Raw genomic sequence first — 25,703 nt, 5'->3', positions numbered from 1 at the left:
GTTAAATTTAATATAAAAAATAATAAAAATAAATATAAATTGAATGAAAGCCTGTGTTTTTCTGGGGCAGTTACTCCCCTTTTCTGTTTAAATCCATGTTTACTTTATCTAGCAGCAGCATATGCCCAAGATGAATGACTTATATGTTCTGATACACAGTTTGAGATTACAGAAAATCTTAGATTGTAGGTAGGAGGAATTGTTGTTATTGTTCAAGTCCAATGCCCTTTCTCAAATAGAACATTTTTACAAATTGTAAAGTGAACCAAAGACTTTAATCAGTTAGTAGGATTTTTTGGTTTTTTTCAGTGGCTGGACCTTTTCTGATCACTTTGGCCTAAATGTGCAATATGTAACATTTGAGAAGAGAATTGGATCCTAGTCATAACATAAACACAAGTGTAAATAATTATGGCCATGTTGAGAAAGATTTGGGAATGGTAATAAGTTCACTTGGTAATTGGTTTGGACCAAACTAGATGGAGATAGTTCAGAAAAACATTTACTGTAAATGGTTGATTAGGTATACTTCTCTGACTAGTTGGATTTGATTTCTATGAATTACTGAATCATTCAAGCACATTGTTTATTTGTATTATTAGACACACATTAGATCATATAGGTATTGTATGGCTTTAGTGACTATTACTATTTTACCAGTTCCTGTTTTCCTTCTTTATGTCAACTATAAGCTAGAAACCTACTACTTACATATGTACCTTTCTTTCAAGTAACCAGGATTTCTAAGATCCACAATAATTGATTTTAAAGTAAATGTGGGTAGGTTTAGTTTGCAGAAAATTTCCCATTTGGTTTTGATTAATGCTCATCTCCCTGCTTCTTACCTTGTAGGAAACCACAGGTGTAATATATGGTATTAATATCTGTACCATGAATCTTACAGGTGGAACAATCCAAAGTTTTAATCAAAGAAGGTGGTGTTCAGTTGCTGCTCACAATAGTTGATACCCCAGGATTTGGAGATGCAGTGGATAATAGTAATTGGTAAGAAGGGTTTGTCATCATTGCTTTACATTGATTGCATTTAAGTATTGGTGGTTAGACTTTCCGCCTAAGATTTTTAAACTTCTCATCTTAGCAGAGATCACTGAACTTTTTAGTGATACGACTTGAGTTCCTATACCAACTTTGCCACATACTTGACAATGTTACTTAACCTCTTTGAACTGATTCCTTTTCTGTAAAATGGAGATAATACCAATCATAGAATTATTTTAAAGCAACATGGGCACAAAAATTCTCATTATAAGGAAGTTAAAACTTCATTTTCTACTATAATTTTATCTACTTATTATATATATTATTTTCTATCCCATCCTAATTTAAACCTTACTTTAAATGTTCTGTTTCTTCATAAGTCTTAAGAAAATATCCATGGCATTCTATTTGGAAATAGTATCTTATAAACAGTATTTTATTTTTCTTTGTTTTTGAAGTAAATTCCTGTTAAATTTTAAAATATTTAAATAAATTCATCATGAAGTTTTTGTATTATTTGAAATATAAAACTACTTACCTTTGCAAATAATATAATTTGGTTGTGTTTTGACTCGAAATAATTAATTTTCTTCCATTTGGAAAGTTCAGAAATAATGAATCAAGATTTATCCAAGGTAATAACTACTTGTTTTTGAATCCGTATATGTAGAATAATTTGAGATATCTTCCACAAATTCAGTTGGTTCTGCCAGTTTAAAAATATTGATTACTGTAACAATCATCAGTTGTACCTTCATATGTGGAATTACAACTTAATTATTTTATTTATCTGCTTTTTATAGCTGGCAGCCTGTTATTGACTACATTGATAGTAAATTTGAGGACTACTTAAATGCAGAATCTCGAGTGAACAGACGTCAGATGCCTGATAACAGGGTGCAGTGTTGTTTATACTTCATTGCTCCTTCAGGACATGGGTCAGTACCTTGATACTTGTTTATTATGACTGAACTTTGGGTATATATTTTAGTTATGCATATCTCTGTAGAGTACATTTAAAAATATCAGTTGTAAAATCCCACATTCTAAATGAAAATGGCTTGTAAAAAACACTTTGGGGGCACCTGGGTGGTTCAGTCGGGTAAGCATCTGACTTCAGCTCAGGTCATGATCCTGAGGTCCATGGGTTCGAGCCCCATGTCTGGCTCTATGCTGATGTCTCAGGGCCTGGAGCCTGTTTGGGATTCTAAGTCTCCCTCACTCCCTGCCCCTCCCCTGCTCAAGTTCTGTCTCTCAAAAATAAGCAAATGTTTAAAAAAAAAACCACTTGGTAAGTCCTAGATAAGCTGATAGTAATCTTTTTAGTGCATGGATAAGTTTTTTTTTTTAACCTTTTCATAAGAAACAGTGTTTCCATTATGGTTTAATGTTTCAATGTGGCCAATTTAGCTTCCTTTTGGACACTCTGCCACAAATTGAACCACCAAATAAGGAGAAACAGCTATAAAAATAATCTTAGACAATTTTAAGAAACTTCAAGATGTTTTTACTATGAATCTGATAGACAAGGTTATAGGAAAGGTTAAGTACCAAAGTTCTTGGGTGCCATTTCTTTCTTCACTAAATTTCTTTGGTTTCTGTTTTACCTTAGCTATCACAATGATATTGTTTAAGTTTCATATTAACAGTGCTAATCTTCTGCTCATTTGAGTTAACATACAAGTATCTTATATTCATCTGATCTGATTATTCTTTTGTTAATGTGGCTAGCCTGTCATCCTTTTCTTATTGTTGGTACTTCCTCTGTCATCTGAGTGGATAACCTATGTCAGTGTCAACTGCAGATGTTTGTAATTACTCTTCATCTTTTTCTTTGGATAGATGACTGCATATAGCTCAGCCACCTGATGATCAGAGCCACTGTCCCTCTACTAGAGGGAACTGGAATATTACATAGCATCAGACTAAATAGCATTACATCATCTAACACACAGATTTAGTAGTATAAACCAGTTTCTTCATGAGAGTACCTTTCTCTTACCTGCTTCTTTCTCCACCTTTTTTCTAGATAGGCTAAGGCCCATTATCATTATCATGGATGAGCAAAAATTCTGAATTATGTAGTTTACCATTTTTTCACTGTCAGATTATGTAGTGAAAAATGTTTCTTGTTTTATTTCTAATATTCTTCTACAGTGTTCTTTGAAGTTTACATGTTGTATAAAATTGATTTATCAATTTAAAAGGCTCATAAAAAAGTAATCTCAAAAATATAATACACTGTGGGGCACGCTGGGTGGCTCAATCAGTTAAGTGTTCAGCTTCAGCTCAGATCATAATCTGATGGTTCGTGAGTTCAAGCCCCCATTGGGCTCTGTGCTACATCTCGGAGTCTGGAAGCTGCTTCCGATTCTGTGTCTCCCTCTCTGTCTCTGCCCCTCCCCTGTTCACACTCTGTCTCTGTGTCTCTCAAAAATAAATGAATGTTAAAAAAAATTTTTTTAGAAACACCTGTATAGCTTTTTATGAGTACTTGCTAGCTTCTTCTTCATTTATGTATTCACTTATTTTTTAAAACATGAGTTAACTTGTTAGGGCTTTTTCCTGGAAGGCTACAGAGTAAAATCTTAATCTGTAGTTTATTTTTATTTTTTGTTAATTTGCAGTTTAGTGAATAGAAATTTGTCAGTTTATCCAGTTTTATTATTTTAGATCTTTTGGACTCTCTCCAAGATTTAGTAATTCTCATGAAATCACATTCCTTCTGTCTCTGGGGGAAAGTACATTTCTTAAAATTGCATGGGAAATGCGATTAAAAGAAGTTTTTTTTTTAATAATTCAAACGATGTGTAGTAGCTTTGGGCCATTTCATATTTCTCACAAGGGATGGGAGTTTAAAAATTTTATTTTCTAGGTGTAAAAATGTGCTTTTGAATAGTTTCTCATCTTAACTATTTTTAGACATGGAACAAAGTTTTGCCCATTGGTATGTGCTACTGTGGATTAAAGTTAAAGAAAGAAACACTGAATTTTATATAGAGAGTTCCAGATCTGCTCACTACAGACTGAAATTATAGGCAGTCTAATAGATGAATCAGGGCCTTTCTGTCTAATAGGGTAGTCCTGTTTTGATGGGTCCTGTTTTGGAGTAATTATAAATTGGTCCAACATTGTATTTTCAGTGGTCCCCACCTCACACCACTACGTGTTGTCACTAAACGACTAGTTTATGATTTCAGGAATTGATCCTTCATTGTCTTGGTTCAGTGAGTGGTAATTGCTATTAAAATTAAAAACTGACTTGGAACTTGAATTGTAAAATGATGTTTTTAACCTTTTGAATGCTGATTGCCACTTAAGAAAATCAGTTTCTTTCAGTGAGTTTTCTATAGAAGATTTTCCCCCCTTAAAAATATATGTATGTGTACATTAAATATTTGTCATTTGCCCTATAGTCATTTTATGTATTTTGCTGTAGGCTTTGAGGTTAAATAGTCTTTTCCCTCTAATATGGGTTTATCTTCTAGAAATTCTGTAAAGGACTTTCCATTGTTTAAAAACAACATTTAAAAACTAAATTTCTTGGAAAAGATGACATGAAATAAAACTAAATGGACAGAGGAAAAATTTCAACCAGAATGTAATCTACATGTGAACTAAATGTTTTCTGCTGTTGACATTTTGTAAGCTTCTGAAATTTGTATTCTAATTTAAAAGGGCAGAAGGGTTTTATCGGGGCTTTTATAAAGATTTTACCTTTTTTTTTTAAATTTAATTTTTAAATGTTCTTTGGCCTTGTTTTATATTTAAGAAGTTGACTTTACCAATTTCCTTATTATGGTTGTTTTTTAGTGTCTTTTCTTTAAAAGTTGAGATAATAAATATTCAGCAAGTGCTCTTTTATTTTTAAGTATAAAACCTTGTTAACTTAGATCTTGATTTTAATATTTTGTATTAAGTGCTCTTAAGATGTATTATTTTCAGAATAACAATTCTTTTGTTACTGGTTTAATGAGGTGGTGTTGATGGTAATTTAAATTTGTCATAGTATAATCTGGAAAGTGAACCACAAAAATTTACAAATCTGAGATTGATTGACTTGGCCATGGCATTTATATTTAGTGTTGTATGTAATGATTGATGAAAAGCAGCAAAACTTAAAAGTTTTCAGAGTTGGGGTTCTTTCAGTTAGCCCTTGTGAGTAAGAATGCTGTGTATAATAAGTGTTATTCCAGCGACAGTGTCTTTTCTGTAGTGTTCCTATTCTCTGAATGCCGGTATCACATTTCAAAGGATTCAGGATAAGGTGAATTAATATAAGAGGTAGTTTTCTTCTCTATATCTCCCTTCCTACTTCATATCCCTATCTTTCTGTCAGTCACTGTAACTACCACAAAGAGGTATAATATTGTTTATTATTTGTTAGTAAGAAGGAATACTTCATTAGTCTCTGGGCCCATGCTCCACCCAACTTTATGTATTTATAAATATAAATAAATAATAAATAAATAAATATATAATGTACATGTAACTGTAGTACTCTAAGAGAACTCTAACAAGAACTTTCCCTTTATAATGTCAGTAAAATTCATAATGAAAGTAGATCTTTATTCTGTTTTTGTCATGGTTTGTAAGTTAATGAATATCAATTTAGAATGATATTTCTAAACAGAATACTCCCATTATCTTCATTTATTTTTGTGGAATATTGATTTTTAGTCTATAGTTTAGATGTGAGGAATTTGTTTGGTTTTTATTTAGAGTTACTCGAAAACATAAGGAAAATCACAGGAACTTAACTTTTTTGGTCAACAGATATTTGGGCACCATCTCAAGTGACAGTGTACTAGGTGTTGGAGGTACAGATGAATGAGACAGACATCTTGATCTTCAGGATCTTCTAATGAGAAGATGGGGAAAACAAGTACACACAATTGGCAAATTAAGAGTTCGACCTCTTAGAACTAAGATGACTAGTGTTAGAGAAGGATTCCCAGAGGAAATGAGAATTGTAAACCAACGCCTAAAGGACCTATAGAAATAGGAATTAGGCAAGCTAAGTAGAAAGGGGATGAGAATGGAGAGTGTTTCAGTCAGAGGCAGTAGCCAGTCACCAGTGGTCAGAATATGGTTCTTTTAAGAAATCATGGGAAGTTCAAAAAGGCCAGTATATTACAAGTAGGAGATGGCAAAAGATGCTAAGGGATCTAAGAGATGAGAACAGCCCAAGAGGCTCTGTCTTCAGAGGTCTTGTAAGCCACACTAGCCAAGGAATCTGGCCTTTAGTAAGGTTTTCAGTCAGAGAAACGACTCATTCAGGTTTGAATTTTAGAAAGACCTTTCTGACTGCAGTGTGCATGGTTTGGAGGGAAACCGGATATATTTTAATCGTAGCCCATACCAAAGGTCTTAGTAGACTGACCCAAAGTAATATATTTATTTGTTCAGCAGATCTTGGAGAATCTTTGGGAGTAAAAATTAGAGGAAGAAGGAATCCTGGGTTTCAGCCAGGAGTAACTGGATGTATTGTAGTACCATTACCAAATAAGGAGAGCACAGAAAAGGAGGGAAAATTTTGGGGTTTGGATGAGCTTTTGATTTTGAGGAGCCTAAATGGGATGTCCAGGTTGTATTTTCACTGGGTAAACACAAATCTGCAACATAAAAATGAGATCTGGGCTGGGTGTGAAGATTTGAGATCTGTAGAGGATGATAGAAGTCACTGTGGTTATGGTAAGCATACAGAATGTAAAGAGAGAAGAAGACCTAGTAGAGTATTCTGAGGAATATAACACCTAAGAGACCTGTGTACAGAGAAGACCCTTAAAAGTACCCTTACGGAACAGCTTGTGAGAAGGTAATGTCAAATGCTGCATAATGGGTAAATTTAAAAAGTAATGGTAAAGGGGCGCCTGGGTGGCTCAGTCGGTTAAGTATCCGGCTTCGTCTCAGGTCATGATCTCATAGTTCGTTGGTTCAAGTCCCGTGTCAGGCTCTGTGCTGACAGCTAGCTCAGAGCCTGGAACCTGCTTCAGATTCTGTGTCTCCCTCTCTCTCTGACCCTCCCCTCCTCGTGCTGTCTCTCTCTGTCTCTCAAAAATAAATAAAAAACATGAAAAAAATTTTTTTAAAGTAATGGTAAATACCACCATATTTAGGAGTTACTGATGCTAATTATATTAGCAGCATGAAAGTATTTCATGACCTTCTTGAAAGTATAACAGCAAAGTGGAGGCAGCAGCCAGATTGCAATGGGGAAAAGGGATGATGAGGACAATTCCCTTTTGAGCTTTTTATCTGAGAAATAGAGTTGGCAGCAAGAACTGAATATGGGGTTCAAAAACAACAATCCTTTTTATTAAAAAACAACACAGATTACCCAAATTTTGAGTAATATTTATAGAGGCTATTCTAGGAAAACCTGTGAGGAGCTTTTCTGGTTTTTCTAATTCCTCTTTAGAGCCCAAACCCTATAACCATGTGTTCAAGGGCAGAAGTCACAGCCTTTTTAGTCATTTTAATGCTTAATGAGGTCCTGTCCTACCTGTCGCTGGCCCAGTACAATCTTCAGAGAGTGTTTCTGATAAGTAAAGTAGTTCCAGTGTATTTAATTTAGCACTGGGAATATGAATGGTCTGTTCTCCCAAATTGATCAAGTCAGTCATATTAAATATTGTGTATTTCAGACTTAAACCATTGGATATTGAGTTTATGAAGCGTTTGCACGAAAAAGTGAACATCATTCCTCTTATTGCCAAAGCAGACACACTCACTCCAGAGGAGTGCCAACAGTTCAAAAAACAGGTGAGCAAAAGAGGCTTGAACTCTTGCTTGGGTTTCTCATACCACTCATGTAATTAGCAGTTTGTAGATTTTCAGTATAATGTGTTACATTGTATTTCTCTTGCTACCTCATTATATAGTTATTTATACTGCATTAAAAATAACTACTTAAAATCTCCTGCTTTAGTTTTCTCTTCAAAGCTCTTATCCATTATCATAGGATAAGGATATCCTTTGTTGATTTAAATATTTTACGTGTTTCTGTTATAGCCTCCTCCACCACTCTGCTTTACACCCTTTAAGATTATTTTTTTAGACTAAATTCACAGGAAGAGGATTACTTTTTGAAAGGATTTGATTATTTTGTAGTTATTTTTTTTCCATTTTGTCATGGTGCTTTCCCAATGAAAAAGATTGTTTTATAATAATGCATATATTTGTTTCAATACCTTACCAATGTTGTCATTTAAAAATTTTGAAATTAAGTGGCATTTAATCATTTCTTTAACTTTTTATTTAATTTTCCAGAAAGGATGAACACTTCTTAAAGCAGGGGTTTACTTTTTCCTTACTGTGTTTGGTTTGTTATAACATTTTATGAAATGTAGGGTGAATTTCTGGTACTATGATTCTATACCAGTAGCCTATTTTTTATTTAAAGCCAATGTAGTATTTTTTAAACTCTAGCTACTTTATATAATACTTAAAAAATAGATCATAGAGTTGTCATCTCTTTCTTTAAAGTCCCTTTTGTTTTTTCACTTTTTTCAATGTGGATTTTAGTATATTTTGCAACCTGCTACAAAAACAAAAATCTGTTGAGATTTGCTTTGAAATGGTGCTAAATCTAAATATTGTGGGAATGTTTTAGTTCATTTTTACTATATTTGATATTTCTACTATGAATATATGTTTATTTTACTTTTATTCACTCCCATTTTTATTTTGTAACATGCTTTTTTCTAAGTTCAGATACTAATGGGGGTTGTGATCTCTCCTATTTTATTTGTGATTTTATTTATTTGGGTTTCTTCTCTTTGATATCTGGTTAGGGTTTTAACAATTTTATTAATTATTTCAAAGAAATAGCTCTTAGTTTTTGTTGATCTGTTCTACTGTTTTTTGTTTGTTTGTTTGTTTCTCTATCATTTATTTCTCTTCTGATATTTATTATTAACTTTCTTCTCCTGGCATTGGGTTTTATTTGATGTTCCATTCTTGTCTCCTTTAGGTGTAAGATTAGGTTGTGTATTTGAGACTTTTCTTGTTTTTTGAGGTAGGCCAGGATTACAATATACTTCCCTCAGGACCACCTTTGCTAGATCCCAAAGGATTTGTACTGTTGTATTTTTATTTTCATTTAGTTCCATGTACTTTTTAAATTTCTTATTTAGTTTCCTGGTTAACCCATTTGTTCTTTAGTAGGATATTCTTTAACCTCCATTTATTTGTGGTCTTTCCAAATTTTAGGGGGCGTTGGGGGAGGTTAACTTTAAATTCTATAGCATTGTTGTCTAAAACCGTGAATGGTATGACTTCAGTCTTTTTGTACTTGTTGAGGGCTAATTTGTGACTCAGTCTGTGATCTGTTCTGGAGAGTGTTCCATATGTACTCAAAAAGAATGTGTAATCGGCTGCTTTAGGGTGAAATGTTCTGAACATACCTGTTAAGTCCGTCAGGTCCAGTGTGTCATTGTTTCCTTGTTGATTTTCGCTTAGATGATCTGTCCATTTCGGTAAGTGGGGTGGTAAAGTCCCCTACTTTTATTTTATTATCATCAGTGAATTCCTTTACATTTGTTATCAATTAATTTATGTATTTGGGTGCTTTCAAATTTGGAGCATACATATTTATAATTGTTAGATCTTCTTGATGGACAGGCCCCTTAATTATGATATAATGCCCTCCTTCATCTCTTGTTATAGTCTTTAGTTTAAAATTTAGTTTGCCTGTTATAAAGTATGGCTATTCTGGCTTTCTTTTGGTGTCCATTAGCGTGATAGATGGTTCTCCATTCCCTCACTTTCCATTTGCAGGTGTCTTTAAGTCTAGAAGGAGTCTCTTGGAGGCAGCATATCGATGGGTCTTTTTTTTTTTTAAATCCATTCTGATACTCTGTGTCTTGTGATTGAGTCATGTAGTTTATTTACATTCAGAGTGATTATTGATAGATATGAAATTAGTGCCATCGTGTTACCTAAAAAAATTGGTGTTTCTGGTGATGTTTTCTATTCCTTTCTAGTCATTGTTGCCTTTGGTTTTTTTTTGCCCCTTCAAAGGGTCCCCTTTAATATTTCCTGCAGGACTGTTTTAGTGGTCACAAACTGTTTTTGTTTTTGTCTGGGAAACTCTTTATCTCTCTTTTATTATGAATGACAGCCTTGCAGGATAAAGTATTCTTGGCTGCATATTTCTCCCATTCAGCATGGTGAAGATACCATGCTATTCCCTTCTAGCCTGCCAAGTTCCTGTGGACAGATCCTTTGTGAACTTGAGCTGTCTTCCTATATAGGTTAAGAACTTTTCTCCCACACTTGCTGCCTTCACGATTCTTTGTGTATTTTGTGAATTTGAATATGATGTGTCTCGATGACGGCCAACTTTTGTTGAATTTAATGGGAGTTCTCTCTGTTTCTTGGATTTTGATGTCTGTGTCCTTTCCTGGATTCGGGAAGTTCAGCTATAATTTGCTCAAATAAATCTTATGGCCCCCTTTTCTTTCTCTTCTTTGAGACTCCTATGGTGTTAATATTATCATGCTTTAAGGAGCCATTCATTGAGTTCCCTATGTCTGCTTTCATGATCCAATACTTTTCTTTTCCTCTTTTCAGCTTCATTATGATTTTCCATAATTTTATCTTATGTATCATTGATTTTTTCCTTTCTTTTTGTCCATCCTCATTGCCATTGCATCCTTTTAGTTTTGCATGTCAGTCATAGCATTTTTCATTTTAGCCAGACTAGTTTTTAGTTCTTTTATCTCTGTAGTAATGGATTCTCTAGTATCTTCTATGCTTTTCTCAAGTCCAACTAGTATCCTTATGATGATTATTTTAAATTCTGGTTCAGACTTCTTACTTGCATCTTTATTGATTAAATCTCTGGCTGGGACTTTTCCCTTTTCTTTTGTGGTGAATTTCTCCATCTCGTCATTTTGTCTAGATCACTGTCCTTTCGTGTGATTGTTGGGAAAGCCTGTTGTATTCCTGCTCTGAGAGTAATGGCTGTATTATGAAGTGATCTCCCACCAAAAAAGGAAAATATACCCTATTTACCCCAGAGCAGAAGCTTTTCATCATTCAGTGATCATTAGACATGGTGTATACATAGCTTTTTGTGCTGGTCTTCTGGGGGAAGGGCCTGCTGCTTTGATTCTTAGGTGGATTTGCCATAGTAGAGATGCCATGCAGGGCACAGGGGAACAGTGCTGGGTGTAAGCAGCTGTTTTTCTCAATGAAGTTGGTCAGTGTTGATGGGGGAGGGGGTGAAGTGGAGAATGGTATTGCCCCACTCTCTTGTCCCCAGGGCTGGGAATCTCCCACCTGTCACTCTTCAGGAATCCCTCACAGAAGAGCAATCACCTTTCCTGTTTCTCCAGCTTCTGTCAGATCCCTGCCTTCACCCTCTCTTGAGTCTGAGCCATCTGCCTTCCAGGCAGCCCAGCACTCCTATGTTTTATCTCAGGTGTGAGGTTTGGTTTCAAATTCTATAGACTTGCCTGGCATCTACCTGCACAGATCTTCTTGGGGAGTGTCTTACCAGGCTGTGGCTGGTGCCAGATTATCCCAGAAAGTGGTTGTGGGACCATGCAGTTGCATGGAGTTTATGGAGAACTTTTTTAGAATGGTTATTGAATTGTGTCTTTACCAATTGGTTTTATAAATTAAGGTGGAGATTGGGGATTTTTAATATACAACGACTGCTTTCTTTCTTTTTTTTTTTTTTCCTGAAAGAGATCAAGCGGGGCTGAGGTGGCAGGTTAGGGGAAAAGAGAGAAGAACATGAATGGGAACCTTAAGCAGATTCCATACCCAGCTTGGAGCCCGATGTGGGGTTTGATCTCACAATTGTGAGCTAATGACCTAAGCTGAAATCAAGAGTGGGTTGCTTAACTGGCTGAGTCACCCAGGCACCCCAAGAACCACTGCTCTTAGAGTTAGCCACTAGTGTTTCTTTTTTTCTCCTAGTCCTGTATTTGACACTTCATCATTTATTCTCATGTTTTTCTCTGTGGTGTTTTACCTCTACCTACTTTAGTAACCATGTAACACATTTTGTTTAGAGTCCCTTTATGCTGCTTGGGACCCCTATAGTGATAGTGGTGCTGAAATACCAGCAAGGACCTAGTTCTAGGTATATTGGCCATTGATTTATTATGAGTTTGAATAGGTTAGGTAGTTGAATGTTACTTGGTTATATGTGTTTTGTTTAGAATTTGGAGTGATGTGGGAAAAGATCATTTAGGTTGAAGTAGGTCATTTCTGATATTATTAATAAGTAGTCTTTGCATTCTCTTTATTAACTTCTTGGCTTCTTAACTTCCAGGATGTATTTTTTCCCTGTGTACCTGCCTCATTTTATATCTGTTTTCCCTTGATGTTGTGTACACAAATGTACATATGAGGATATTTTCTGATCAGTGTGCAAATTTTTTCTCCTGGAGTCGGTGCTGTACTTAGTTTCATTTACTAATTTTACAAAAAATTTAGGTGAATTTAGGCTATGTTGATTCATCTGAATAAAATAGTTGGTGAGAGTTCTATCTAGAAAAGAATCTCAGTCATTGTGAGTAAATAATGTAAAACCATTATAGTAGAAATCAGCTAGAGAAAGCCCTTTTTGCAATCTTAAATCATTTTTAGATCTCTTTTGGTACAACCACATAGCTTTAATACTTCTGAAGTAATTTATATATCAACTTCATAGTTTAAAAAAAGATCAGTACTGTATTTTGATTTTAGATTATAGTTTTTATCACTGAAAAATAGTAAAGGAATTGGAGCTGAGGAATCAGGAATTTTAAAAGAATATAATACAAATAAAGCTAATGTATTAATTATGTATGATGCCCTTTTGCTCATTTTAGATAATGAAAGAAATCCAAGAACATAAAATTAAAATATATGAATTTCCAGAAACAGATGATGAAGAAGAAAATAAGCTTGTTAAAAAGATAAAGGTAGGTTTATTCCCATACATATACTAAAATGTTCCAGGGCTTTAAAACCACAGAAATATCCACTGGAAAGATAAAAAGTATCAAGTGTTTTTAAGTAACTGGCTTACAAAATGAATAGGGAAATTATTCACTGTTGAAATTCAACTTTGCAATTAACTTTGTTGAATAGAGAGATAAATGGCATAATCTCTGTCTTATAATCTCTGTCTTCAATTATCAGTTAACTGGTTTTATATTCTGAAATTTCCTCCTTAAAAAACAGGTAATGAGAAGGGAGTTTTGTTCCTAAGCACTGTTTTTGCGGTCTTTAAAAGCCAGACAAAAATGTTTTTTTTAATCTTTTATAAAAAACAACCAACACCTATACCAACATAATTTTCTGTACTTTATTTATTTATTAAATGTTTATTTACTTATTTTTGAGAGGGAAACATCATGAGCAGGGTAAGGGCAGATAAAAGAGGAAAACACAGAATCTGAACCAGGATCCAGGCTCTGAGCTATTAGCACAGAGCCTGATGTGGGACTTGAACTAAAAAACTGTGAAATCATGACCTGAACTGAAGTCAGACACTTAACCTACTGAGCCACTTAGGCACCCCTGTATTTTTAATTTGTAGTCATTTCCTAAGTACCCCGGACCTAAAAATGATGTATTAAATAATGGCATTATATAAGCAAATAAGTATCTTGTAATAATGAGATACATGTACCTGACCAATGAAGCGTTTCTGAGGTTTTATAAAATAGTCATATATTTTATATATTAAATATTTCTGCAAGCTATAATAATTTTGGAAGATTATGTTCTAAGTCTGGACAAATACAGATCCAGTCCCCCAGGTCTAGAGTTTTAGAGGTAGAGTTTATTAGCACGTATAGTATTCCATGCTTCCAGAGCTGTTAGAGTTGGTTTGTGATAGATTAGTATGCTAGTCACAAGCCTTATGGTTTCCCTCTAACTGCCAATACATATTTTTATTTCCCTCTTTTAATTTTTCTAAATGGGACAGCTTTTTGGGGGGTTTTAACATAATTTGGTGAGTAGAATATATATGTTTTAGTATTTGTAAATTTTCAGAGGAAACATAATTTGATTCATTGTTTATATTGGTGAGAATACCATGTAATGACAGTTTACTAAATAGGAATTGAATTCCCTATAAAAGTGAACACAGAAACTGTCAAGGTAATTTTATTTTTTTGGTAATGTGTTGAGTAATATAAACTTTATTCTTAAATTTGTGACGACTACAGAGATATATTTGAACAAGAATACTTTATTTTATAGGACCGTTTACCTCTTGCTGTGGTAGGTAGCAATACTATCATTGAAGTTAATGGCAAAAGGGTCAGAGGAAGGCAGTATCCTTGGGGTGTTGCTGAAGGTAAGGTTTTTCTTCAATGAATGACTTTCTATAAGATGTCACAAATGTGACCAAATACTTGTATTTCACACTGATATATTCTAGGTTTTCAGAAATAGTTCTGAATTCAGTTTTATTTAGCCTCATTTGCTCATAAGTACATTCCAGTTTCTCAGACTTTGTGTTTTTGCCAAGTCAGGCAAGTATGTGCTAAATCCTAATTGTAATACTCTCCAGGTCACTCATCAGTGCCCCACTCTCCCACCTCTGTCCCATCACTAAATCTACTCTTGTTTTCTTGTTTGAAACCATACTTAAAGTGTTAGTATTCTTTACCTGGGGCCCAAAGGTTGCTTCCAAGGAACTAATAAACCTTCTGAAGTTGAAAACAGTTTCAGAGAAAAGAACTCAGATGGGTCTGGGACCTTCCAAGAATGATTGAGAACAGCTTTCACTTTAAAGTGAATTTAAAATATTCATAATATTCTTTCCTTGGGATAAAAATCAACTTCTTTTGGCATCACATTTTAGAATAAAATTTTTTTTTATTTGTAAGAGATACTCTACTAATTTTGTAAAGAGTTTTAAATACCAGTGAAATCTTAGTTTATAGCATCAAACTTCAGATGTCTTCTTGGCAATAAACATGTTTCTCCAAGTTTGTGTTTATTATATTGGTTTAATCTAATATTTAGTCTTTTATGTTATAGTAACTAGGAACTAAGATTGAGTCGTGATTGTTTTTCTACTTGTTAGTTATTAGTTTGAAGAATTCTGTACGTTTTAGGATATTGTTCCAACTTACTGTCCTTCTCACCAGTTTCCCTATCAGTGAGGCTATACTTGTCCCACCTCTCTATCATCCTCAGGTAACTGTCAGTTGCTGAGCTGAGGCTTTAGAACTTATACAGTCCTTAGAAATGTGTGCTAAAGAAATTGTTTCTCTAGTTTTAGTACATGCCTCACCACCAGGATGTTCTAATATGTTTCTTTAAAATAAAGAACCTTAAAGTTATTGGCTCACATTTTTATTTTGACTACTAGAGTGATTCTCCCACATCCCAACACTAAACTTTTAAAATACATTTTATTATGGGATAAATATATTCTCTCACAATGCATTATCTCCCCTTTAAAAATTTCAAAAACATTTTTTCTGGAGAGCTCATTTACTAGGTTTATATATTTTATCATTGAAGATTAAACTATAATGAAAATATCAGGGTATACTTCTCTGGCATGCCCTTAAATACTGTGTTATAGTGTTCAAACTTTAATGAAAAATTCATCTAAAGAAAAGTAATGAAAAGTTAATGAAATGTTGCATATTCTCTCATTGTTACCTCCAACATTTTGTGAAATTTCCTTTGAAAAGATTGGGCTTAGTGTGTTGTTCTTTTTTTTTTTATATAGTTGAAAACGGTGAACATTGTGATTTTACAATTCTAAGAAATATGTTGATAAGGTAAGTTTGAGCAATGATAAAAATTATGTAAGATTTTTTTCTTTCTCAAAATAAAGTTAGAGTTAGATTTATTTTTGTCTTTTATAAGTATAGCTGATTTGTTTATTTTTTTTTTAATGTTTTTATTTTTCAGAGAGACAGGGAGTGAATGGGGAGGGGTAGAGAGAGAGGGAGACACAGAATCTGAAGCAGGCTCTAGGCTCTGAGCTGTCAGCACAGAGTCCTACACAGAGTTCAAACTTGTGAACTCTGAGATCATGACCTGAGCCAAAGTTGGATGCTTAACCAGCTGAGCCATCCAGGCACCCCGGTATTTAATATAGCTAACTTAAATTGGTATCTTCATCCTAGCACTCAAGTAAGCACTGCTTGGTGACAACTTGGATTATTTTGCCAGGTTTTAAGGCTGTTTGAAAAATACAAAATATGCTACGTTGCTAGCAATATGTGGGAAAATGAGTCTCTCTTTTTTTTTTTTTTTTTACTATATTTTGTGTTGAGGTTTAATACTGAGAGAGGTAAGGAGATGAAAAGGAAAAGGCGTTTACTCTTTTATGTGAAAACCTTGAGAAAACTGGAAGGGGACGCTAGGCTTTGAGTTAAAAACTAGACTTTGAATGTTAAAAGGTATACAGCCTGGTAGCTGGTGAGGGGGGTGTTTTTGGTACTAGAGCACAGTAAACAAAACTGATCTTTCTCCCAGGCAAGAAAACATCACTCCTAAATTGTATCTTGTGCAGTTGATGAAAGAGAAGGAAAACCTATGAGAGCAGGACATTGAACTAATCTGGTCAGAAGACTGGGACTTGAATTAGAAAAGAAACAGCAAAGAGAAAACCATGAAGAAAAAGTTGAATAGAAGCAGAGACATTAGTGGGCAAGAAACAGAAAGGGCATCGAAATAAACCTCATTGTTTTCATGTTGAGATAAATTCCTTCCTCTTGCCACCTCACACCCTTTCCCCACTTCTCTCCACCCCCATCTTGCTTGCTTCTCCAGGCCCTCACCACATACTCCCTTCAACCTCCAGTTTTGGTTGGACGTTTATTTATTTTCATACTGTCATCCGGTTTCCTAATGCACAGTAGTATCTTTATCTGTATGGAAGTATTAACTTGCATATTGATGGTCATCGGAAGTCATGAAACAGTAAAGTTATTATGAGAGACCAGGGAAATTTAAGTGAGTTAAACTGCTACCTCAAGAAGTACACTAAAATCAGAGTGAATTTTGTGATCAAAGAGATTGCTATGTTGTTAGTCTTTTTTAAAGGAGCTTATGACCAGGTGCTTCGGGTAGGAAGTAGAGGTGAGGGTTGGTGGAGCAGTTGGGGTTGCCAGGCCTCGCACAGCGGGAGAAGAACAAACAGATGCATATGAGAGGGGGTCATCTGTCTCACTTTGGAGAATATTGCATTTCAGTTTCTATTATGAACTGTTCCCTTTCTCTTCCATTCTTAAGGCATGACTTCAAGAGAATTAATGATATAATTGCTTATGACAGTATATATGTAGGGGATATTTTTAAGTTTATATTTATTTTGAGAGAGAGCACATGCAAGCATGCATGAGCAGGGGAGGGTCAAGGAGAGAGGGACAGAGAATTCTAAGCAGGCTCCATGCTGTCAGTGTGGATCCTGCCACGGGGCTTGATCATAGATTGAGCCAAAATCATCAAGAGTTGGTCCCTTAACCAACTGAGCCACCCAAGCACCCCAGAAATGTTTTATAAATATTAATTGCCAGTCCATTCTCTCTGATTTTATTCTTTTCCCCAATTTTAAATCTCTGCAGCTTGCCCGGTGCTTGACATAGTGGTGTGTGTGTATTTTTAAATATGCAATCAATAATTGACTGCATAGCTGAAATAGAGTAGATGGGAAGGCTAATTACTGAAAAGCCTGGAAGCCAGGCTTTAAACATCTGAAGGTGCATTGCCTGGCAGCTGATGAGTGGGACTCACTAGTACAAAAGTATTATAGAACTAATGGGCCACTCCTGCAGGAAGATTGAGTATAAGAAAGCTGCAAGGCAGTCATACAAGTATGAAATATAAAAAATTCAGAAGTTACATAAGATAAAGCAGATGTGTCGTAAAATGATTACTTAGATGGATTAAAAGAATTTAGAGTAAGTATATATTTCATGGAGTGAGTCACATACAAAAGGATTCATAGAAATAGATCTCTTAACATTGATTAGAATAAATACAGTCATTCACTGATGTTTATTTGTGAGTTTGGGAGTGGTCCTGTTTAATAATTTTATCAGTGAGTAGGGCGAACACATTGATTTCAGCTCCTTGAGGTAGATGGTTAGGTGATTTTACTTAATGAAAGCTCATTGATTTGTTCCATTTGCTGCAGCGCATTTTTCTTCCTAAAGCATATATGTTTACTTACGCTGGATGGTTTTACTTTACTTTTTATCACAATTTTTCATTTGCAGTTTTTATATTTGTGTGTAAAACATCCTTGAACAGGAAAGTATTATAGTTTGAAAACGAAAAGCTTAAGAATATTTTATTACTTTTTCTTATAGGTTGGGAATAGAGTTGAGAAAGATTTTCATTTAATGTAGCTCATGTCTTGAAAGGCTCCTAGTAGGTACTTAATGGGTGCTTAAAGCAAGGAAATATCATCATCAGTATTCCAGATGTCTATAAATTCCGAGTAGTTGAAATCTTGCAGGTTAAAGTTAGGAATAGTGATGCTTCTAAGAAAGACCCAAATTCAAAGTGTCATTTTGCTAATTAAGAGAACTGGCTGTTGTTGCCAGTAAACCAAAGAAGGCAATGGAAAGGAGACAGACTTGATATGGATATTTTCAGGGTGTGGTGATAGTTTAGAAAATAAAGAAAGAAAGAAAACCAAAGGAGAGAAAAGAGGACCAAGATACCAGCAGGGAGAAATGGAAAAGATGATTAAGTTCCTGAAACTGGAGAAAACTTCATTGCTAATTACTGATTTCAAGAGTGGAGGAATGGGTTGAATCTTAAAAAAGAAAGTAGGGGCACCTAGATGGCTCAGTCAGTTGAGTGTCCAACTCTCAATTTCAGCTCAAGTCATGATCCCAGGGACATGGGATGGAGCGTGGGGTCTGCTTAAGAGTCTCATTCTCTCTATCTCCTGCCCCTCTCCCCTGCCTGTGTGCTCTCTTTCTCTCTCTCTCTCTAATAAAAAAGATTTTTTTAAAAAAAAGTGAAGCATATTTAAATAGGTGGAAACAGAGACCATTATATCCTGAAAAAAAATTCGAACTAGGTAATTATACAGAAGGTTATTTTAGGGAAAGGGAAAAATCTTTCATTATCTAAAATGTTAGATGACATTAACAAATAGCTCAAACAGTTAATAAATCCACCTTATTTTTATTGTACACATCTTGTATTTCAACTACTAAGTGCTTCCACCTCAGGTCCTTTGCGATTTTCAATGATTCTATCATGAGGTTATCCATACTTAAAATTACAAAACAATTATTTGTATATTGGTACAGTTATTTGTTTTTTATTATTCTCTACTTAGAGAAACTGGTAACAGTAATTTGTTCCAAGAAACGAATGGTATTTATCTTACCTCAGCTTTAATATTTAGTTACCAGTTTTTCTTACAGGGCCTATTATGTGCTGTTTGTATCAAGAGTACAAGAAGTGATGGCAAAAATATTTCTTAAAAAAGGCAGCTTATAGTAAAATTGAAGAGGTTGTGTGGTGTTACCCACAACATATACTGATAGCAAAAAATGACAGACCACCAAGGAGGAAATTGTTCTGGGTTAGAGTGACTCCGCTTCAGGGCTGGGAACAGAGGTTTCACAGCGGTGGGGCTCTTCAGTATGAAGAGTCCGTGACCAATTAGCATGGACTAGTCAGTCTCCACCCCTGGATGTTCTAGGAATAAGGAGCTGCCTGACTCGACTGACGTGGAAAGGGGTAGTGGCCATGGAGAGGATAAATTCATCAAGAAACAGAGCATAAAGGAAAATGAGAATTGAGGAAAACCAAGAAGTAATCCTTAGGATGAGTTAAACTGTCAGAGAATTGCATGGAAATGTCCATTAGTAGGAGATGAGTCAGAGTAATTGAAGATCACATTGTGTTCATAAAGGGCTAGTATGTGTTTTCTGGATATCAGGAGGAATAAAAACACAGTCCACCTTTGTGTTTGTTTCCCAGAAGGGAATTTTGGTAAAGTGATGGGAATGAAAGATGGAGGATGACAGAGGTAGGAATGGATGATGAGAAAAGGGAGAATCAGGTGGAACAGGGTACTCTGCTGTAGTAGCTCAGGTAAAGGATAACATCGAGCAGCTCAGGGTGTCTGTAGATCTAAGATCATCAGGGAATGATGAAACTGTCTCCTGCATTGTATAGTTTATCTCATATATGTATTGATTTTATATGTAATAGAAGTGCTATGAGAAAAATTCATTTAACCAAAATAGCACATTCAGTGAACAATTTGAAGAAACAGGAATATATTCTAAATTATTTTCCTTAGTTTAAATCCAACTTGATATATGACCTAAAATATCCATATGTATTGCCCTTGTAAATGCTAAAATCTTAATAATATACTAAAAGTAAACTAATTTCTTTTAGGTTTTGTGAGCTTTGGCAGGAGTAATCTTCCTCTAGTAAAATAAGACATATACCGTAAAAGTAAATATTCTTCTGTAGAAATGTCAGTCTTTAGTAACTGCTTTGAGGAGATTTATTAATTCTCCTTTGGGACCTAGATTTCCATTGGTTTCAGGTTTAGCATATTGTATCTTGCTCTCCTTTAGTGTAAATGAAGACAGATGAATGTTTTTCCTTAAGAGTAATCTTTTTGCTTGTTTTATATCTATAAATTTTTGTTTTGGAAAATTTTGAATTTACATCAAATTATTGTATTTGTATCAAATTATTGTTTTCTTCATAGAAGCAAACTGTTGATATGTTATTTATTTATGACAGAACACACATGCAGGATTTGAAAGATGTCACTAATAACGTACACTATGAGAACTACCGAAGCAGAAAACTGGCAGCTGTGACTTATAATGGAGTTGATAATAACAAGAATAAAGGGCAGCTTACCAAGTAAGTATACATTGTTTCCTCCAGAAAAGGTATCACGTATGTAAGGAAATAACATATTGTTTCATTTTCATCAAGTTCTTGGCTACTCATTAGAAAATTGGGATAATGGTCATTATGCACAATAGCAGAAATTTACTGTTGTTAAATTTTGTTTTGGCAGTTTTATATCTTGCTACTTAATTTTCACAGGAAGTATTTTATTAACTTGTTCCTTAAGTTCTCTTCTGGTCATTTGCCATCGTATTTATTATAATCCCTATACCACATGTTTAATAGAACCCCAATTAGAAATCAAATGGCTCCTTCTGCAAAATACATTTCTTTACAGTTTATTTTAATTCCAGCTAGTTAACATATAGTATTATAGTCATGTCAGGTGTACAGTATAGTGATTCACAATTCCTTACATCACCCAGTGCTTATCACAAGTACACTCCTTAATCCCTATCACATATTTAACCCATCCACCACCACCCCCACTCTGGTAACCTTCAGTTTTTTCTCTGTAGTTAAGAGTTTGTTTCTTTGTTTGTCTCTCCCTCTCTCAATATCTGTCTTTGCTCATTTGGGGTGGGTTTTTTTTTTTTTTTTATGTTTATCCTTTTTTGAGAGGGGGAAGGGGCAGAGCATGGGAGACAGACAGAATCTGAAGCAGACTCCAGGCTCCGAGCTGTCAGCACAGAGCCCTATGTGGGGCTCGAACTCACAAACTGCAGGATCATGACCTGAGCTGAAGTTGGATAACTGACTAAGCCACCTAGGTGCCCCTCATTTGTTTTGCTTCTTAAATTCCACATATAGGTGAAATCTGATGGTATTTGTCTTTCTCTAACTTATTTTGCTTAGCATTATACTCTCTACCTCTGTCGTGTTATTGCAAAGGGCAAAATTTCATTCCTTTTTTAATGGCTGAATAATATTCCTCTGTGTGTGTGTGTGTGTGTGTGTGTGTGTTTGTGTACACACCATATCTTCTTTATCCATTCATCTATGGATGCACACCTAAGCTGCTTCCATATGTTGCCTATTGTAAGTAATGCTGCTATAAAGGTAGGGGTACATGTATCTGCAAATACATTTTTTTAAGGGAAGGGAACAGTTACTACCAAGATCTCTTAACGTATTTTACTCTTAAGATAAACCTCCCATAGTCTCTTTACAAAGACTAAATCTAGAACTTCTGTCTTTTGTCTTTTTAAATAAAACATTTTGGTAGCAGAGTTTTTGCTAACGTTGTAGAGGAACAAGGGACAGAACCAAACAGAAGGAATATTTAGATGAATATCGTTTTGCTTACCTTCTCCATTCCTATTCTGTATTTCCAGGGAATAAATTAGCTTGAGTTTGGATTTCTTCTCTTGGTTGGTAAAGTGAGTGACTGCCGAGTGTGTAGCTTCACCCTACTGAGCTAGTCCGTATCTCAAACTGTGGTGGCTTATGATGGGGTAGGAAAAAGAGATGCATGAGGAGGCCTGTGAGTTAGCTGGCGGAGTTCTTGCTAACAGTATCTGTGCCCATTTTTCCTTTATTTGGGACTATTGAAGATCGTCAGTATTATGAAAACCATTTTAACACTGTATGTACATTTGTAGCCAGGTGTTATCTACCATTAGAGGATAATCCTGACGGGTCATCTGTGTAAGTAATGAAAAAGGCAAGTTAGCAAAATAACAGTATAGTACTGTGTTTTATAGTGGTCAGCATTCCTTAAAATGGAAAAGAAAATACCCCCTTTTTTCCTTTTTAGTTATGTCTCTACAATGGCCCTAAACTCCAGAAGAAAGCAAACAAAGCATTAATAGTTACTGGCAGTCACAAGTAGTTCTCTTTTACAACTGATCTTAGATCCAACTTTATGTTTATTTCCTTGTATATTTTTCTAGTAATATTGGGGTCATAGACCCCTTTGAAGTAGAATTTCTTCTTATGCTATTAACATGCTTATATTTGAGGAACTTTACTGATCAATTCCTATGCTTTCTGGTTTTAAGGATCTCCTGAGAATAATTGTTATGAAGGTAAATTTCTAAGTTTAATAATTGGCAGGAGATTCTGATTCCGTGGATGTGGGATGGACCCGAGAGTTTGTATTTTTAATAACACACTAGATAGTTCTGATAATGGATGATAAGTCATGTATGCTTTGCAAAACAATTTACTATGGCTGTTTTAAAAAATTGATTTGGTTAATATTTCAACAATTTGCTTTCATTTAAAATACAAAATTCTATTTGAGGTAAGGTTTAGCAAATAAGAAAAAGACTTAATCTGTTTGTTTTTAGCAATATATGTATAAGACAACTTCATTTAGCACACACAACATAAGGATCCATCGTAGTAAATATTGTTCATAAAATCCTAATCCATTTTAAATGCATTTTACTAATGTAGGGACTTTCTAATTGTTTAAAAGAAAACCATGTGTAATTAAAGGCACTGATAATTTTATATGTGAAGAGGAAATATGCTGTCTACATATTATTCATTAAATATATGTGGTTAATGTTTGATTTTTTCTTTTAAACATTTGTTCATGTCCTAGAAATAAATTGTTTTCATATTTCTAATAGAAGGCTTTTAAAATAGTGATATTGTGATATTTGTGCTCTTGGATTCAGGTGAGGCAATTCAGAGAAAAATAGTGAACCTTACAGTATTGTTATAAATTCTTTTGTAGAAATAGAATTCTCGTGTGGATTACTCAAGTTAAACTATATAACTGAGACAAAAACACAAAAAGTAGAATTGTGTTGGAAATGTGTTTCTTAATGAGATGAATCATGTCCAGACTTTGTTTCTGAAAATAAAAACATTTGTACTGCTAAAAAAGTAAATTGCCCCAGGAATTAGTATATTATTTTATGTTAATAGTAAGTAGGAAAATATCTTTAAAGATTGAACCAATTGGGGAATGCATGATTAGAATAGATATGATTTATTACATTGGGTTTTTACTGCTTTATTGGTAATATACTGAATCTGAAAGAAGTCACTTGGAAGTTTTGTCTATTGGTTATATCTTCTATTATTTTGAAAATGTTAGCAATCACAGAAGACATTCCAGCTAAATGTTTTTGTTGTTTAACTTAGTATCAGCAACTTACGGTGCTTTAGCTGATGTTAAAGTGCTAAAAACTAAGGACTCATTCATGAGAAACTTTGAAAAGAATGCCTAATATTTAAATATATGATATAAGCAAATGTGAGGTTAGGCTTCTTAGTGAGGTTCTAGTTGTATTGCTTTCAAGGGATTCTTCCCTTCATAGCAGTGTATCCTTTGATAATATTGGCAGGGAGAGTTTGAGGTTGTGCAGAGTTTGGAGTGGAAGAGTCAAGAGTAATTAAAACTTGACACTTTTCTAACCACATTTGATTGGTCACTCTCATGAATTGTTGTCTATCATGGGCACCAGTTATGACAGTTGATATCTTGCTTCAAGTTGGGCATACCCTGTTACCTCTTTCCCATCCACTGTTTTTCTGTTTTCTGTAGACTTCTCCATCTGTAAGCCTGGGAAAACTTAATGGATAACCAATTTCCTAGAAATGACAAAAAAAAACACCAAAACCCCACAGATTTCCAAAGGCTGATTTTTCTGAACTCCTATAGTACATGACAGGTTTCATTGAAAGAGTAATGAAGACAATTTTCTGAAGTTTTCCAAATTTTTTTCAAAAACTTAAATTTATTCAGTTGTATCTTTTACCCTTTGTTCAAACGTCCTTTCATGAAAATATAATGGTAATAGAATATTGTTTTGTTTATGTTTGGTTATAATGCTGTCTCTTGGCAAAATAAAGTGTTGGTAACTGTTGTTTCCCAGATATTTTGGAAATTTTTATTGCTCTTTCAAATCCATGTAAATGGAATTCATTTGAAAATTATTGTATGAAAATTGCTACGTGTGTGTACATAGTGGCCTACTAACCATTCGTGAAGAAGTATGTGAATGTATTTGCTTATGTGACCATACATAATTTAAGTAAAACGTGTTTGTTTTCTTTTGTACTCAAAATGTGGGTTATGTAACACAACTACAGTAAAACCTCACTAGATCAGCCTTGTGTGGTCCTTGCTGTGATTTTACTATTGGTCACATGAAAGGGTGAATCATTTGGTGGCTTTCAGAAACCATAACCCTTTAAAGAGAGCCCTAGAAGGAGCTGTGTTATATCTTTAAGGATTTAGTGTGATATTCAGGTTACATTATAGCCTTTTTCTCCCCCTTTTTAATCTTTTACCTGGCCCTTTCATTTCTTTGGCTGAGTTGCTTTAAATTTCTCTGACAAGTTTAAATGAATAAGCTTTAGCATATCTATGTGTAAAGAAGAATTTTCCATTAAAAAGCAGTTAGGTTATGAAATGGTTTTTCTGATCCTCTAATGAAAAAAGATTTTATCTGGAAAAAAAATAATGTGATAAAAAAAAAGTGATCCTTCTTCCTGTGTTTTCTACATTGTAAACACAATATTGTATTATAGTTTCCTATTAGCACTTTAATAAAAATGACTAGAAATGTGCTTAATTTAAGATTTGAAAGATCATTTTTACTGGTGAGAGGCTTTAAAAAATTTTATATACGTATAACCATTATTTTTTAGAACACTGGAATATCAGTTCATTTGATCAGAAGTCAAGTATTTTTACAAGGCTGAAAAACTTAAAGTACCTCAGATATGAAATATTGTAAATATTTCCTTTTTTGGAAGTACATATATTTAAATAGATTTAAAAATTTGAGCAGGCTGTCAGAAGATAATTGCACAGCATGTTTATTTTTATAATGATTTGGTATAGTAATTAACAGAATTTTGAGAAAGAAATTAACTAGCTTTAACAAATTTTGCCATGAACTTTTGTT

The 25,703-nt window shown here is 34.3% G+C and overlaps 1 protein-coding gene across 3 annotated transcripts in view; it reads left to right on the top strand.

Moving 5' to 3' along the window:
• SEPTIN7 (septin 7) overlaps nucleotides 1-25,703 on the top strand; it is a 110,006-nt gene that overhangs the window by 74,919 nt on the left and 9,384 nt on the right. For all 3 annotated transcript variants that reach the window (XM_029925126.1, XM_029925135.1, XM_029925142.1), the window contains 7 exons: nucleotides 905-1,005; nucleotides 1,803-1,937; nucleotides 7,647-7,764; nucleotides 12,831-12,923; nucleotides 14,215-14,311; nucleotides 15,704-15,755; nucleotides 20,716-20,841. In XM_029925126.1, coding sequence (XP_029780986.1) covers nucleotides 905-1,005; nucleotides 1,803-1,937; nucleotides 7,647-7,764; nucleotides 12,831-12,923; nucleotides 14,215-14,311; nucleotides 15,704-15,755; nucleotides 20,716-20,841 — 722 coding nt within the window. The remainder of the gene's footprint in view (nucleotides 1-904; nucleotides 1,006-1,802; nucleotides 1,938-7,646; nucleotides 7,765-12,830; nucleotides 12,924-14,214; nucleotides 14,312-15,703; nucleotides 15,756-20,715; nucleotides 20,842-25,703) is intronic.

This window comes from Suricata suricatta, chromosome 2 (genome assembly GCF_006229205.1).
Source record: "Suricata suricatta isolate VVHF042 chromosome 2, meerkat_22Aug2017_6uvM2_HiC, whole genome shotgun sequence".
Lineage (NCBI taxonomy): Eukaryota > Metazoa > Chordata > Mammalia > Carnivora > Herpestidae > Suricata > Suricata suricatta.
Note: the sequence above shows the minus strand (reverse complement) of the source record. Positions and strands in the feature narration are given on the sequence as shown.